We start from the raw sequence: 17,913 nt of genomic DNA, 5'->3' as shown, positions 1-17,913 counted from the left end.
GCACCACTAGGATGCCCCACGCCACTCACTCACTCACTCACTCGAGAAAGCACTCGTCCATAATTACAAATAATTACTTATCTTCGATTTTTACAACTGATTCCGTTTTTTTACAGAGAGTAAAGTACTGAAAAAAAGGTACGGTTGGATCCTGTACCGGTAATCGGTTCATATGTGAACGGTACCCAACCCTAGTGGCGTTCCCCTGTTAAGCGCTACTGATCATGTAAAACCGGCATCTAAATTCCACTGCTCGCTTTGTTTATCTTTCAACGTGGCGGGCGCCTTCTTGTACACTGTGACCTGCTGGGGCAGCGGACTGTGAGCGGGGACTGTGAGCAAACAGGCTGGATAAGCTGGTCAGGAAGGCCAGTAGCGTGGTTGGGGTTTTGATTGATTGATTGATTGAAAACTTTATTAACAGATTGCAGAATGGGTACAGTACAGCTCAATACACACTTGTTAAGGGGATGCAGACCAGAGAAAGACTTTCGTCTTGTTTACATCAGGGTCCCCCATTTTCAATTCATCAGGACATACATGACATACATGACATACAGATAGACAGTACTGCTACACTCTGAAGCAATGCTGTCTAACGTCTACACACGCAGAGCTACTGTTGTTGCGGCCGGGCGCATATGCTCACCAGGGGATTTTCAAAATAAGAGTATCGCAATATGAATCGATTTTTTTACGTTTCATCGATCCTATTTGATCATTGATAATAGATCGATATATCGATCTGGATCGATGTATCGTCCCACCCCTACTGAGCACAGGGTGACAGTTACCATCTTTCTGGACTTTTACTTTTAAAACAACACTGTTCAATATTACACTTACTGTAGACTTCTGTATATTTTTACTGTATATTTTTTACTGTATATTTTATACTAGAATGTATATACATAACATACAAAATGTGAATCCCGGTCCGTACTCTATTATTATTATCTTATTCTTAGGCCTATTTTATTCGTATTCTTAGGCAACTTGTTTTGTTATTCTTATTCGTGACTTTGTTCTGTCTAAATGTCTAAATGTTTACTGTGAGCGATTTGTAGTGTCAAATTTCCCTCGGGATGATTAAAGTATTTCTATTCTATTCCCAGCGGATGAAGCCTACAGAGAGGTGTCTCCAGAGGCCCTGAAGCGCTCCATCTCACGCTGCTACCTGGTGAGTTCTGTTCCGTTACCTTCTTTAAATTCAACCCAATCATACGGTATGTGTACATATTATGTTCAAGTTTCAAGTTTGTTTATTATATGTCACAACAAAATACAGAATACTTTATATGAAATGCTTATTTCTGAAAGAGCCCCTGATAGTGTGCTACATACAGTAAAAAAACAAAGTAAGTAAAGTCAATATACAATATACAACACAGAGTAAAAGTGAGGTACAATGCAGAAATGAGATGGGGTACAAACTTAGGGTAGGGTGCAAATGAGGTATGGATGTAGTGCAAATCTTTTTAACAATAGATACATATAAAGTAGGGGTGTAACGGTACACAGAAGCCACGGTTTGGTACGTACCTCGGTATTGGGGTCACGGTTCGGTACAACAGAAAACAAATATTTATAATTATATATATATATATATATTTTTATATATTATATTTATGATAATAATAATAATTATTATTATTAAATAGAATAATTGTCTATAGGCTTGCCGTGGTAGTCAGTGATACTGGTGTCATTCTGTGTTCAGGCATCCACTTGCCTACTGCCCCTTTAACAACTTATCCTTGCGCATCCTTAAGTTTCAGTTTCACTTCCAGAGAGAATTAAGTTCACGACGAGACTGAATACTAGAGAACAGATGACATGTTACTTACAACAATGGCAGAGGATTATTTGGATCTAAACACAGTGGAGCTCAGATGATCTGTCCGGAAAAGTATGTTTCTTTTTTTTATTTGATTGTGGGGAGAATGTTGATGTGTGTGTCGGCGACGCGTGTGTGTGTCTTTCCATTGGTTTCATTTGGTTAACGTTATTGAGCGAACAAGAAAACGACCCTGCAGCTGTTCCAATGTAAATGTGCCTTTCTCGTGCACTTTCGCCTGCTCTGAACTGAAGTCGGAGAGGGAGGGATGTGGAGTGTTTTGCGCGCGCTCCCGACTGCATGTGTGTGTGTTTCCCCATGCGCGCCGTGTGTGTGGGGTGCTCCGTGTCCCTCTCTCTCCCTCTCTGTCTCTCTCCCTCTCTCTCGCTCGCTCGTCACAGTCTGCATCCCGACTGTGACGGTGTGCCGCCCGCTGTTCTCGCATGTGCGACTGGTGTGTTTGCGCTGAGGCGTATTCGTCGTATGGCGCGCGTACCGCACCGTGATGGCCGTACCGTAAATTCGCGGGACGAATACACGTACCGTTACACCCCTGATATAAAGTGTGTCTAAAGTGAGTGGTAGGTGAGTGTTTGTTTAAAGTGAGTGTGTACCTGTGGATGTGTGTGCAGTGAGTGTAGATGATGGGTTGTTACATAGTGTCATTGAGCATCCTGATGGCCTGGGGATAGAAGCTCCTTCTGAGTCTCTCTGTACTGCCCATGCGACTCTTGCCTGATCGCAGCAGTTCAAAGAGGCAGTTGTTTGGGTGACTAGAGTCTTTGATTATTCTCTTGGCCTTGGCATTGGTTTACATTAATGGCGTAACCGTCGGTAGTGTGATAGTAAAGGGTTAACCTTCTGTGTATTGTCGCAGTGAAAGGGTTAACCGTTTGGTAGTGCGGCAGTGAAAGGGTTAATGCACTTTAAATTCAACTACGGCTGGGCGATATGGCCAAACATTTTATCACGACATATCACGATAAAATTTTTCATATTCGATATCGATTATCGATATTTCTATTAGTATATATATATATATATATTTTTTTTTTAATTATTTAAACAACAAATTTATGTTTATTTTGCAGCAATTCTTTGTCGTTGCCGCCTTCTTTAGTGTTACAGCCCCTCACACTCCAGTTCTCAGGCTGCAGCTGGTTTGAAAGCGAAAGTACCAAAAAAAGTGGCTGTGGTTTCAGGGGAGTTGAACAGTTCTGCGAGTTTCTTTTCTATCTTTTGGCGTTTGTTTTGGTGGACAAACCACTGCACGTGCACCATGACTCGCGACTGGAGACTTAATTATATATTTTTTATTATCGATATTATTTTTATTATCGATTATTAAAATATATCTCAATAATTATCGTTTTATCGCCCAGCCCTAGTATGTGTACATACGTTTACATTAAAATGAATGGCGTGAACATGCATTTCCATTAAAATATGGAGTTATTTAGCTTATGCTTCCCCTACGCATGGATTTCTGTGGAAGAAGTCAGAGCACAGGTTTGCCCCATAATTCATTGATCCGGTTCTGCCACAAGGACTTTTGGGGTTCACTGCCTTGCTCAAGGGCATTTTGTGTTTATCTTTGTTGAGATGGTGGGCACTGTAGTTGATTAATGTTGATTAATGAATACTGAAGTAAGCTTTGATCAACAAATAAGACTTTCTGGGATCACTTCACTCTAGGGCTGGGCGATTAATCGATTTTATCGATTAATTAGAATTCATGATTTAGGACGATTCTTTTAAATCTTTTTTTTTTTTTAAGAGTCACCTTTTATTTTACAATGTTTGGTGAAAGTTAGATTTGCACTTTATTAATCCCAATAGGTCAATTCATTCTTGTTTGATGATCAAGAGGCACCTTTTAATTGTTTCAAGTGAAGTTTGGTGAAAAAGCAAGTTATTGCACTATTAATCCCAATAGGGACATTCATCTTTGTTTGATCAAGAGTAACCTTTTATATATATATATTATAATTTTTTAGAAATGGGCAATGGGGAAATACGTTGCAATTTTGCGAGGTGGACCGGCCGGAAACAGCAATGACGTAACCACTACACCTCCCTATTGTACCCATTCTGCAATCTGTTAATAAAGTTTTCAATCAATCGATCAATGTCTCTCCAGACGACCGATAAGGATGCTCCGGGCCTGGTCCGCATGCAGACCCTGGCTTACCTGAGTGGCTTCCCAGCGTCCTACAAAGAGACGGAGCAGCTGAGGGTCAAACTGCCCTCCGTCATCACCAGCAGAATCAAACAGGTGGGACATATTTGATTTGAAATCTTTATTTCAAACTTTTGGGCGGCTGATTGGCGCAGTGGGCAAGGCGCTCGCCACTAACGCAGGAGATGCTGGGTTCGAGCCCAGCTCTCGGCGTTGCTACCGGTTGGCCGGTCGTTCATACTAACACAATTGGCAAGTGTTAAGAGGGTGGGAAAGCCGGTGGGTGGGGATTGGACGTTGTGGACAGCGACTCCTACAGGTCGGTTTGGTTGCGGCGGAAGCAGGAAGTAGCGGGGGCAGTGTGAGCCTCCCACGTGTTACTCCTTGCCACAGAGTTCGAGTTGCTGCGGTGAAAAGATGCGACAGGCTGCCTCCTCGTGTACCGGAGGGGACACGTGATGCAAGGCTTCTGTCCTCACTACAACCGACCAGTGGGAGGCATAGTCTAGCAACGTTCAAGACCGGGGAGGGAAGAATTGGATAATACGAAATTGGGATGGGAGAAAAATAGAAAATGGGGAGAAAAAGTGGATAAAAAAATAAATCTTTACTTCAAACATGTAAATAAATACAAACAATATAAAATTAAAACAAATCATTCATCTCAAGAAATTAAATGGAATAAAATAAATAAATAAACAAAAGCAAAACATAACTCAATTTACATGTTCGAAAAGGAGTAGGAAGAAGTATACACTTATTTAATCCTACCCCTTTTCCACTACTCAAATTAGTACTAGTTTAAAACCTTACAAAACAAATATATATATATATATATATATTATGCAAAACAAAAAACTAAAATTATATATGTAAAACATGAAATAAATAAAATAAGAATGTAAACACCCGTGAATGTCAAATCCCTTCCTCATCCCTGTACCTCGTGAACATAATTTCCTTATAATTCAGTTTGAATTGTCTCAAATTTGGACATTGCTTTAGCACCACATTCAGACTGTTCCACAGTTTCACTCCACATATTGAAATGCAGTGTCTTGTCCTGGTAGTGCGTACACTAAGAACTTTTAAGTTTAGTTCTCCCCTCAGATTATAACCCCCCTCTCTATCAAAGAACAGTTCTTGAATGTTTCCTGGAAGTACATTACCTTTTTAAGTACATTACCAATAATAATAATAATAACAGTAACAACAACAATGCATTTTATTTTACCTCCTGAAAATAGGTGAAGGAGGCAATTTCACACCCTACATTGTGGGGAGCGCTTTGAGTGTCTAGAAAAGTGCTATATAAATGTAATGATCATTCATTCATTCATTCATTTGAAAGGACTTTTCAGGAAACTCAAAGACGGAGAAGTTACATCAACATAAACATAGTCAACATTAGTCATACATAAATAAAGAGACATACAGTGAAGTTAAAAATAATAATAATACTAGTAATAATAAAGAAACATAATTATGTAACATATGTGGGAGACAATAAGTCATTACACATCTAAATATATTTTAAAACACCAGGGGGCGTAGTTGCATACGCAATAAATTACCTCCTTTTTGGCCAGTAATGGATGGATTGGACTATTGGATTTTATAGTCAAGTTTATTTGATGTGGATGAAAAGAAAACAGATTTTCCTTTACCATATAAATGTTCACATCCATTCTGGAATAGTTTGATTTGAGGATAGGACATAATCCCTTTTCAAACTTTCTTAACTCATCATATATCATAATATAGGCCAGTTTTACGCCTGTTTGTTTTGACAAACATTAAATAATCCTTCAGCCAAAAGATACAGCAAATACAATTTAAAAACTGATATTTAACTAAAGAGCTCAGTCAGTCAACTAGAGAAGGAAAACATGTCTTGTCTAAAAAAATAAAAAACAGGACTTCATACTAATTTACATTTGGATAAAAATATTTGTTTGAATGATTAGGGAATAATGAATGTGTTGTAACAACAACAAAAGCAATGTACTAGCAATCTATGTCCAACTTGCTATTGTCAATTCAAGTTTATTTGCATTAGCCCTTTAAACACAGTCACAGTACATATCTCCAACTCTTTCTACCGCAGCATACAGTACATAGTTATTTCACATGGATCATTTGTGAACGCAAAAGGAGGACTTGTTTCAGTTTCAACTTCAAACTACTTTATTTTCCTTTCAGAACTTCATTTGTACAGTGGTTAAAAGACAAACACACACAGTCACAAATACATATTAGACACTTGCCACTATAAAAAAAAAAACACCAACTACATTAAAACTACAGTAAAAAATACCACTATAAAAAAACACCAACTACATTAAAACTACTTAAAAGCATGATATATTAAAATCCATATGGAGCAATTGTATATGTATATAAATAATAATAATAATAATAATACAGATGATATGATATGCGTCCATCGGGTTTGTATATGAAATAAGGCTCCATCTTCTTTCCGGTTTACCCAGAGTAGCCGTCATCTGAGACCGAGGCGTCGGATCATCCTCGGATCAGTGGAGCGGAGCATCATAGTCTTTATATGGTCTTTTTCTATTTTAAACGGTTAACCCACAATGTGGATAAAGGACCCCTCGTTTAGCTTGGCTGGCGCGCGGGCGGCTGGCTTGTGTATCTAATAATTTTCTCTAATCAGAACCCTCATTGTGATATTTCAGGGGAGGTGTGTGTGTGAGACTGTGTGACTGTGTGTGTGTGTGTGACTGTGTGTGTGTATGTCAGTAACGAGCATGGATTACACAGAGATAATCAAAGAAAACAGGACTGAGCTGTTTGGGTCTGTCTCGCCACCACCAGCCATGGGGACAGACTGGGAGTGAACATGGAGACAGAGTGGGAGTGAACATGGAGACAGAGTGGGAGTGAACATGGAGACAGAGTGGGAGTGAACATGGAGACAGAGTGGGAGTGAACATGGAGACAGACTGGGAGTGAACATGGAGACAGAGTGAACATGGAGACAGACTGGGAGTGAACATGGAGACAGACTGGGAGTGAACATGGAGACAGACTGGGAGTGAACATGGAGACAGACTGGGAGTGAACATGGGGACAGACTGGGAGTGAACATGGGGACAGAGTGGGAGTGAACATGGGGACAGACTGGGAGTGAACATGGGGACAGATTGGGAGTGAACATGGAGACAGACTGGGAGTGAACATGGGGACAGAGTGGGAGTGAACATGGAGACAGACTGGGAGTGAACATGGAGACAGACTGGGAGTGAACATGGAGACAGACTGGGAGTGAACATGGAGACAGACGGAGTGAACATGGAGACAGACTGGGAGTGAACATGGAGACAGACTGGGAGTGAACATGGAGACAGACGGAGTGAACATGGAGACAGAGTGGGAGTGAACATGGAGACAGACTGGGAGTGAACATGGAGACAGAGTGAACATGGAGACAGAGTGAACATGGAGACAGAGTGGGAGTGAACATGGAGACAGACTGGGAGTGAACATGGAGACAGAGTGAACATGGAGACAGACTGGGAGTGAACATGGAGACAGAGTGAACATGGAGACAGACTGGGAGTGAACATGGGGACAGAGTGGGAGTGAACATGGAGACAGAGTGAACATGGAGACAGACTGGGAGTGAACATGGGGACAGACTGGGAGTGAACATGGAGACAGAGTGAACATGGAGACAGACTGGGAGTGAACATGGGGACAGAGTGGGAGTGAACATGGGGACAGAGTGGGAGTGAACATGGAGGCAGACTGGGAGTGAACATGGGGACACATCGTGTCTTTCTCTGGAATTACTAGAAATCTCAAACTATACTCTTATTCAAAACGGTATAAAACGGAAATGTACAGATGAAAAAACAATCCGTTTCGTACATGTTGACTGCAAGCAAGTCATTGATAAGCGACGGGTGTATTAGACCCATAGCCATAATTTAAGATATAGTTTAAGCGTTCGCAAATATCCCCGTCCTCCCATTGATTAAAGCGCTGGCCTACAAGCCCTAATTTGGTCATATCGGCGTGGCTCTGAATGAGTTAAACACCTGCTGAGAATAATAGACGAGTCCGATTTATTTTTTTTACTTTTACTTTTTAGTACTTAAGTACATTTAAAAGTAAACTGTTTTTAGCCAGTTACTCTGACTTTTACTTGAGTACGATTTTGAGACGGTACCCTTACTTTCACATTCGCCGAAATGCTTGATTGTGATTGGTCAATAGCCCCTGACAGCAGTGAATTATTTTTCGATAACTGACCGCTGCCATGGGCAACGCGCAATAATCACCGGTGATTATCGGCAATAATGACCGGTGATTATTGGCAATAATGACCGCTGTTCGCAGCTGGAGCAATCAAGCCCACTGACACACACTGCATCAGTGCAATCAGTCCACACACCTGCCGGCTGCCGGCGATAATAATAATAATAACTTTATTTGGGCTGACAGCGGACGGAGCCACAGAACAACTGCGTCTGCATTTGATCTCGTCTTGTCGATGGTGTAAAATGAATTAGGTATATTGTTAGTAAGTTAGCCATGTAATAAGCGGGATAATGTATAGCTATACTCTGTCATTGTCGCAAAATAATTGACCTTCACTACGTTTAGAACACCTCGGCGAGGCGCCTCGGTATTCTAAACTCCGTGTCGGTCAATTATTTTGTGACAATGACCTCGTAGCTATACATTATCCCTTACTTATGATTCTCTAGCCTGGACTTCTCTAATATCTAGGTTACATTATAAAATGGTTCAGGCAGGAGATAATATTTTTTTATTTAAGTCAGATTTTCTTACATTTTTCGTATACTATTTCCAGGACATTTTGTGAAATTCCTGGGTCAATTTGTTTATGATCTTAAAACTCAGAAATCATATCGTTTTCATGCTTCAAATCCGGATAAATTCTTTTATGATATGCTCCATGATTTAAAATGCTCAAAGACACTTCTGTTTAATATAATGTGCTGTAATGTTGCTGATATTGTGTGACAGATTATTTAATTTACAAGATATGACTGAACTCAAATTAATCAAACTACTCCGTCTCTATGAATCTGGGAGCAATATTTCTATTTCAAGGGGTGAGTTTTTCCTTTTTTTGACCCAGTCTATTTCCTACACTAGTAATGGTCCCTCTGACCACTCCTAACTAGCGTTGTCACACCCTCCTCTCCCCCCCGTTGGTCTTTAGTGTCTGCTGTAGTGGTGGTCATGTGATAATAGCACAGGGTATTAGGGCTGTAACCCTAGCTGAGGGAGCGGTGGGCAGTGGGGAGAGGGGGGGGGGTTTAACATTAGAACAACTGTTTGGAGTGGCACGGCGCCAGCCAGCACAGCGAAAAGGTCACCAGGATTCTGCTGACCTTCCATCTCTCCTCCTTGGCTCCTCTGGCCCGCTTGCGTGTATCTTGCGCACGTTCCTCTAACCTTCTGTATTGTCCCAGTGAAAGGGTTAACAGTTTGGTAGTGTGGCAGTGAAAGGGTTAAGGACTGCCGGTGCCTTCCCACTTGGGGTGTGGCTCGTATTTTTTATTTAAATTTTTTATAATTTGCGGAGCCGTCTTGGAGGCGAGGACAGTCGTCGAAGTCACCGCAAATTATGGGGGGGGGGGGGGGGGGGGGTGATGCAAGGTGGATGGTGGAGACAGTTGGGGGTCAGGGATAAACGGAGGCGGCAGGGAGTCTAGGGATTGGGATGGAAGACTGTGGTGTTGGTGGGGGGGGGGGGGGGGTTCTAGGGATACTGCGGGTCCACGGTTCACGGCACCAATGCAGGCGTCCGGTTTCATGGTGCTCCCTCGCCTCGCCGGCCTGATTCCGCGAAAGAGGGATGATGTGAATAATGTGGGGGAGGGTAGAATTCACTCTCAGTCGATTCCCCCTCCCCCCGGTACGTCTTTTAAAGGGGAACATCACCCGACTTAACACATTGAGTGCCACGCCCCTTCCGGGAAGTGACCACTTCCGTGCCGCCCATTAACCCAATGTAAATGTAGTTTTAGTGTGTAGAACTAAACCTATATTTTATAGTATCGCTATGGGACTAATAACGCCCTCGAGTCTCATTGAGCTACTTCTGGTCAACGTGCAAAAAACAGATAATTTTTTCATCCGTACATTTCCATTTGATACCGTTTTGAATATGAACATAGTAATTCAATAAACACGTTGTCATTTTTCACCTGATTATCGGATCTTCCTGAAATCAATGCTAGATCATCACTATTATCCTTTGTGGTGCACGCATGCAATGCGGTCTAGACCCCCCCCCCCCCCTCCCCCTCCTGCATCCCAACGGCAGAACAGCCAGACACATAAACACATATAGCTTCAATCGCAGTAGAAATGAATATCAGATCAAGGCAAGCTTTCATATATAGTGTCGATACCTGTTCTCTGAAGTAATGAAAAAAAAAGAATCCAATAATCTCATCGCCATTCCAGTTATCCACAGCGATCGTGCCTTCGACGTTATTGGGCATTGCTCTTCAACGGGCGGGCGGGGTCAGTTGTCCAAGCCATCCCTATAAGCATATGTGTTTAGGACCCGCCCCCACGCCCCAGCTCTGTATAGAAAATAAACGAACCCGTTTCTAACCAGGTGCATTACTGGCCGAAAGCGTTAGAGGGTGGTATAATACCGTCTGCCAGCTCAGACCCACTCAGAACAGTATTCACAAGGTGCCCCGCTGAATTATGAATGGATATACCGGTAGATAATAAAAGAAATACCGTGACAGAAACGTAGATCTACGTTTCCGGCACTCAACGATCGGACGACAAATGAGAAATAGAACCTGCCGATTCCTCCTGAGCAACGTCAGAAGGATCCGCCCCTTCCTGACAAAAGAAGCCACCCAACTCCTCGTCCAATCAACAGTCATCTCCCGCCTCGACTACTGCAACGCACTGCTCGCTGGCCTCCCGGCCACTGCCACCAAGCCTCTTCAACTCATTCAGAACGCAGCGGCCCGCCTGATCTCAAACCTACCGAAGTCGGCCCATGTCACCCCACTTCTTAGGGACCTGCACTGGCTCCCCATTGCTGCACGAATCCGCTTCAAGGCCCTCGACCTAGCATACCGTGCGGCAAAGGGAACCGCTCCCGCCTACCTCCGGTCAATGGTCTCTAACTACACACCCTCAAGACCCCTACGCTCTGCATCTTCTGGCCGCCTCAGACCTACTCCTATCCGAGCTCCGGGAGGGTCATCAAAGAGAAGTCGCCTATTCTCAGTCCTTGCCCCACAATGGTGGAATGAACTACCCACCCCAGTTAGGACAGCCGAAACACGTCCAATCTTTTGCCGTCGACTAAAGATGCACTTCTTCAACCATTATCTGAAAAAAAAAAAAAAAAAAAAAAAAAACGAACTAACTAATTTTACTGTCATGCACTTGTCCTAATAAACTAACCTACACTGTAGCACTCAACACTTTGATGAACATTGTTGGTCAGCTGATAGAGTTGTGCCCTTCCTGATGGCTTGTCGTACAGAACATGTAAGTCGCTTTGGATAAAAGCGTCAGCTAAATGACTAAATGTAAATGTAAATGTAGTTCTCCGTGAACGGCACTGAAAGTGCTAAGAATACAAATATGTTATTTTCCACAGCCTAGGAAAGTTCAATCAATAATCAATACCCTCTCTCTCTCCCAAAGTCAGATACCAGAGAAGTAAGAACCAAACTTGTGATGTTATCCGGTATTAAAAAAAAATTCGAGGCCTGGAATTCCTTGAAAACAGCCAATTTTTTAACAAGGTGCTTAAAAGGTAATTGAAATTCAAATCAACCATTCACATTAAATGTTTTGTTCGTCCATGATAAAATTGTTCTGAATCAAGAAATTGCTTAATTTTTTTTATCTAAAGTGTAACTAATTGTCGGAAATTGGTTTTTAGCCCAAAACCCCAAAACAACGCATTTAAAAGTGAATTGGATCCTTTTAAATGCCCCTTTAAAATGAAAAAATAGTGCTTGGAAAAGTACTTGAAAGTCCTTCAATTTCATTTTGCAATGTCTGTGGGAACCGGAACCCTGTGAATGAGAGACAGATTTTTGTGGGCTTTAATACTCAAAAGAGCTTTATTCTATGGTAGCGATTTCACACTTCTGAAAACGGAAATCTGTTTACACAGAACATCCCCCTGGGTGCTCTCAGCGTCTCCTTTACCATCTTACCCAAGTCATTGTCTTATGGAGCGGCTCCAGACTTCATGTTGTTGCATAAAGTCTCTCTTTGCATAAAGAGAGAGGCAGGCCGTGGAACCGTTTTAAAATATCCTCTACCCCCCCCCCCCCCCCCCGAGAGATGAGTCGTGCTGTCACTCAGAATTAGCCTTAGCTCCTCCCAGTGCTGAGAGAGAGCGAGAGAGAGATTTAGAGATAGAGAGAGAGAGAGAATTTATAGCATTTATAGCTGGCGTTAGACTGAGCACTATGGTGATGAAAGCTGCCCTGCGACCCCTATCAACTGCTGAGTCTAGTAGCCTGTGAAGTTCTGCCCACTGTGGATGAGTGTTTGTGTGTGTATATATACTTGTTGACGTGTTTTAATGCTAGTGTGTGTGTTATGTGTTCCAGTTGCCCCGTTATGTGTTCAGCGTTGTCCATAGTTTCTCACGGTTGGGGGATTTCAGGAATATCGTGGACATTCGGGGCTTTTGTCCCAGATAGGGAGGGTCTCGAGTAAGGGAGTGAGATACAGTATGTCAGGGAATTTGATTAGTGGATCACTTTATAGCAAATTATATCTGTGATGATGATATTATACCGTCAGTGGCTCTTGTATAGAGAGAGTCACGGAGTATAAATATCTTTGCCTGTGGCTTGACGAGAAGAAAGAAAATTGATTTCCTGTACAGAAACGGATACAAATGTGCCTCTATTTAGTAGAAAAATAATTGTTGAATCAGTTATATCAGTTTTGGATTATGGTGATGTAATTTATAGGCATGCTGCGGCATCAGCTCTTAAACCTCTGGATTTTGCATATCACTCAGCTCTTAGGTTTATTACTGGTGACAGATATGATACTCACCATTGTGTCCTGTATGATAGGGTGGGTTGGCCTTCTCTTGCAGAAAGGCGCAACAAACTGGTATTTATTTATTTCTAAAGCCCTTATTGGTAAGCAACCTGTCTTCACTGATTGGAATATTGGAACCTATTCAACCTCGATCAAATGACTGGTCCCTCAAGTTTGTTCTGATCTAGGGAAGTCAGCTTTTTCCTTTGATGCCTCTAACTCTTGGAATGTCCTCCAACTCTCTCTGAAGTTGGAGGTTCTCCCTTCTCTTGCTCTGTTTAAACGTATGACTACCTGTAACTGTTTTAGCTGATATTTTAAAACGTTTTAAAAATGTTTACTCTTTCATGTAAGATCTTCTGTGAATATTGCTTTTATGATGTACTGTTTACATTTGTACCATCGTCGTTTCTGTAAATGAGGGAAACCTCAAGCATACGATTTTAAATAAAGGTTGAAATGAAATCTAATAATAATAATCATATTTTCATATTTTGACAACATTTATTGCATCATGTAGTGATCGCCAGCTGATTTGATTTACGCCCCTTAGAACATTTCCAGTATCGATATGCTATGATGTATATTTTAGGTTATGGAAATGCTCTGCTGTGGTTATGAATAGTCACTATTCATACTATTCATAGTGTTCCATGGCAGACATCTCGGTCGCAAACAACAGGTGATTGTAATCAAATGTGGTTATCACCATTAAATGACAACTGTGGCAAATGGGCCGTGGCCATGTGCCATGTTGTGTGTCAAAGCCTGCAATGAGATCGCTATGAATATAAATCGTAGAATTTATTGACTGCTGTCAGGTTTCATTGGCTCATACATTGAACAATAACCCACTCTATGAGTCGGTTACCAAAGAGATTTAACCTTATAAAAAATACCTAAAAATATGCAGACGGCGATGACAACAACAATCACCACTGTCTAGGGCAGTGGAGTTCAAACTCTGGGTCTCATGAGAGGTACTAATGCTACGTCGTTTTCATTAAGAACTTTAGTAACATTGAGCAAAAATTTACTCCGGACATTTGGACGATTTGGGCAATCTGGTTTTGAGAATGTCGATTACTGTACCACGCTACGCCAACGTGCGTGTTTTGATTTAATTTCATGATCATTGGTGGATCACGCAGGAAGATCTCTTTGAGGGTGTGAGGGAAACCCTGCTTTAGGGTGTACTGTAGGTCTCTCGGTCCAATCACACACTGTCACAGCTCTCATTTTGATCTTTTTATCTGTGAAAAGATTCGCTGTTGCCACTGTGTTGATTTCCAGGTACTGTGTATATGGATGAACGCTGATACCTGCAGAGTATTGTTTTGATCAAGCTACTAAAATCAAGTTTTATTTGAGTATTTTTTATATTGTCTTCCTATGGAAACAGAACTAGGCTAAGTTTAGCGTAGTATGTAATTTGTCGGGAGCAGGGTAGACACGAGGGGCTTTGGTCTTACGTGGTGATCTGCACGTATGGCATGACCTACTAGACCTTTGTTCTGTGCCAACGTGCCCACTGGTTGATGACTGGCAGATGTTGACAGGCATTTTGATACTTTGCGTATTTACCGGGAACAGATTTACTCTTCTGTGTAATACACAAAGACGGATCGAATCGTTATTTACTAGGCCTGTCCCCGACTAAGGATTTGATTAGTCGACTTTGATTGGCCAAAATGTGCCGATAGTCTACTGGTATGCAAGAACATTTTAAATAATAAAATTATAATTCGTTTTTTTTTGGGGTGGGGATCATTCCATTTGGGCTGTGGGCGGTGCTTAACCCTTTCACTGACACAATACAGAAAGTTAACGCTTTCACTACCACACGACAAAGGGTTAACCCATTCACTACCACACTACAGAAGGTTAACTCTTTACTATCACCCGTCTGTAGTGTGATAGTAAAGGGTTAACCTTCTGTAGTGTGGTAGTGAAAGGGTTAACCTTCTGTAGTGTGGTAGTGAAAGGGTTAATGTCTGAAGAAGTCGACTGAAGGCTTCTTGTCCTCTGCGAAAGCATGCAATTGGTCCACTGATGGATACATCTTTATGTCTAGTGCAGGGGTCAGCAACCTTTAGTATCAAAAGAGCCACTTTTCCCCCGTCCCACAAAATAAAATGCTCAGGGAGCCGCAAAACTTATTTACCCTTAAAATTAAGATAACACAGTGTATAATGTTTTATATATCCCCAAGCATACCCCACATTTAGCATAAAATGCCAGACAATTGCATACCCAAAGTAATTTGCGATTTATTATACTTTATACTTATAGCGCACAGTCCCATTGTTGTTAATGGGATTATAAAGCAACAAAAAGAAAGATTTTGACTTTTTAATTGCTGTTTTTACCTGTTATAACAAAGGAAAACCTCAAACTCTTATGAAGAGGAGAAAAAATACTGGCTGTGTAGACCTATTTTTTAATAAAACACAGAAGAGGAGACAAAACACTGGTGTCTGTAGACCGACTTTGAAATAAAACCCTGAACTATTCAGGTATATTTGAGTCCTTCCCTTATTTGTGGAACATTTATCAAATAAAAAGTAGTCTACTTTGAAAAAAGACTACCATGTGTAGACCTACTTTGAAATAAAACACAGAAAAGGAGAAAAAACACTGACATCTGTAGACCTACTTTGAAATAAAACCCTGAACTATGCAGTCCTTCCCTTATTTGTGGAAAATCTATAAAATTAAAAGTACATTTTTCGTTGTTCGCAAATTTCGCACCACATATCAGGCATACAGGCAAGCCTTTTGTTGACTAAATATCTTAGTTGATGAAATATTTTTTCATTTCAGTGTCACAGTATAACATAGATCTCCAAAATAAGAGAAAAAAAAAGTAAAAAAAAAAAGATTTTAAATTTTTTTTGCCAGGGAGCCGCAGCTGATTGGCTAAAGAGCCGCATGCGGCCTCGAGGCCGCAGGTTGCCGACCCCTGGTCTAGTGTGTGAAATCCTCTTTCAGTGCCTCTGTGCCCGTTTTCTTAGGCAGTTAGCCTCGCTGGTATGTGCACCATTAGTGTTAGCCAGTAGCCACGCTTCTAGGCCTCTTTGCTTTTGGAAAGAATGATTAAAACAAATATTAAAATATATTTTTTTAATCTTTTTTTTTTCTTTTCTTTTTTTACTAAGAGGTTGGCAGTCGACTACGGCTCCTTTCGATCGATTAGTCGACTATTCGACTAGTCGAGGTCAGCCCTATTATTTACCATTTACTTTGTGAGTCACAAGCCATTTACTGTTCCCTACTTTTACAATGGAGTTACCCCAGACGAAGAACCATTTGACTCCGTTTGACGTTTTCTGAGGAAAGCTTTTTTCATCCAGATATATACTAAATACAATTTCAGTTGTGTTCATTCATAGATCAAAACTTTCTGGTGATATATCACATTCACACTTGATTTTGATTGATTTTACAACTGCAAATACATGGGCTGTCCAAAAGATTTCTGTACTTATATGGTTCTTAAATTCAAGGGTTCAATTGGGAAAAAGCAGATTTTTGGGTTAGTGGGCAGGGTTGGGTTGGGCGATGGTTAAAGTCAAGAGTAGGGAATGCATGTAAGTCAATGCAATTACCCCAGTTTTGGTCTTGGTAAGTAAGAGTGTGTGTGTGTATACAGTATGTGCACTCTTGCATGTTGGCACGTGTGTATGTTTAAGAGAGCGTTCACGTGAACTGTGCGTGTGTTAGTGTTAACTGTACTGTAAAGAGAGCTATAATAAAAATGGCAACGTGATCCTCTGCTAGCTGTCTCTGGCTGCTCTCCGCTAAGTTCATACGACAAGTCTAATCCTCACCTAAAACAGGAGCAGGAAAAACAGACAAGTCAAGGCTGACCAGCAGGGAGTCATGCCCAAGGCTGGCCCTGCTCACCAGGCAGATCAGCAACCGCACATAGGGCCCTGCCTTCCTCAAGGGCCCCCAACCAGTCGGGATTTTATTTAAAAGATACATTTATAATTTTAAAAAGAAAATAATAATAACAATAAATGTAAATCTCAGTTGACTACCGAATTAGTAGTGGAATTGTTTAATCAAAGCCCTCTTAGTTATTTAATTGGTCATAGGGAGGTCAGTCAACCAATGAGAGGGACCCTCCAAACATCAATCATCATGCCATTTCAACCGGACGGTAAAATGTCGAAAGGGCTGTTCGAAAGTGCCCCCCAAATAATATTTTTTTGTATAGGGGCCCCCAAAAGTCTAGGAACAGCTCTGGACATACCGGTAGGACGCATGGCTGATCATAAGCTAACCGGAGATAATCTGGTTTCTCTGTGGCTGGTTGGCCGGTTGGAGGGAATGTGAGGTGGTTAAGAGTCAAGTCAAGTCAAGTCAAGAGTCAAGAGTTTTATTTTTCACGGCATACGAGTATACAATGAAATGCGGGTGGTCTTGCCCGCAACGATGTGCATAATACAATAGTAATAACATATAATGGATCCAATAGAACGACATTGTGCAATAAAACAAGTAAACAGAGTAGGGCATATCGGTATATGTACATAAGTTATTTACAGAGCATGGTAGGACATGCTAGGTCCTGTGGTAGTGCAATACACTGTTGGCTACGGATGAGGCACTGGGTCTTTATGTACATGCTATATTATACAATCTCAAGTTATACTATACTATTCTTAAAGTGACTTTTCCTTAGTGGCCATAAGTGTGGGCGTGTGCAGCATGAGTGTGTGCTTGCTCATGTTAAAGTGGCTGCTAGTGTGTGAGCGTGTACAGTGTGTGTGTCGTGTGTGTGCTTGTGTGTGGAGAGTTCAGTGTTCAAGGCTCTGATGGCCTGGGGGAA

General features: G+C 41.5%; 1 protein-coding gene across 1 annotated transcript in view; it reads left to right on the top strand.

Moving 5' to 3' along the window:
* The window catches only part of gnptab (N-acetylglucosamine-1-phosphate transferase subunits alpha and beta), an 89,527-nt gene that overhangs the window by 24,685 nt on the left and 46,929 nt on the right, over nucleotides 1-17,913 (top strand). Inside the window, exons 6-7 of the mRNA XM_084330197.1 lie at nucleotides 1,116-1,180; nucleotides 3,978-4,112. Coding sequence (XP_084186323.1) covers nucleotides 1,116-1,180; nucleotides 3,978-4,112 — 200 coding nt within the window. The remainder of the gene's footprint in view (nucleotides 1-1,115; nucleotides 1,181-3,977; nucleotides 4,113-17,913) is intronic.

This window comes from Notolepis coatsorum, assembly GCF_963971535.1.
Source record: "Notolepis coatsorum genome assembly, chromosome: 15".
NCBI classification, from domain to species: Eukaryota; Metazoa; Chordata; class Actinopteri; order Aulopiformes; family Paralepididae; genus Notolepis; species Notolepis coatsorum.
The sequence above is the reverse complement of the archived record's forward strand: the minus strand, read 5'-3'. Positions and strand labels throughout refer to the sequence as shown.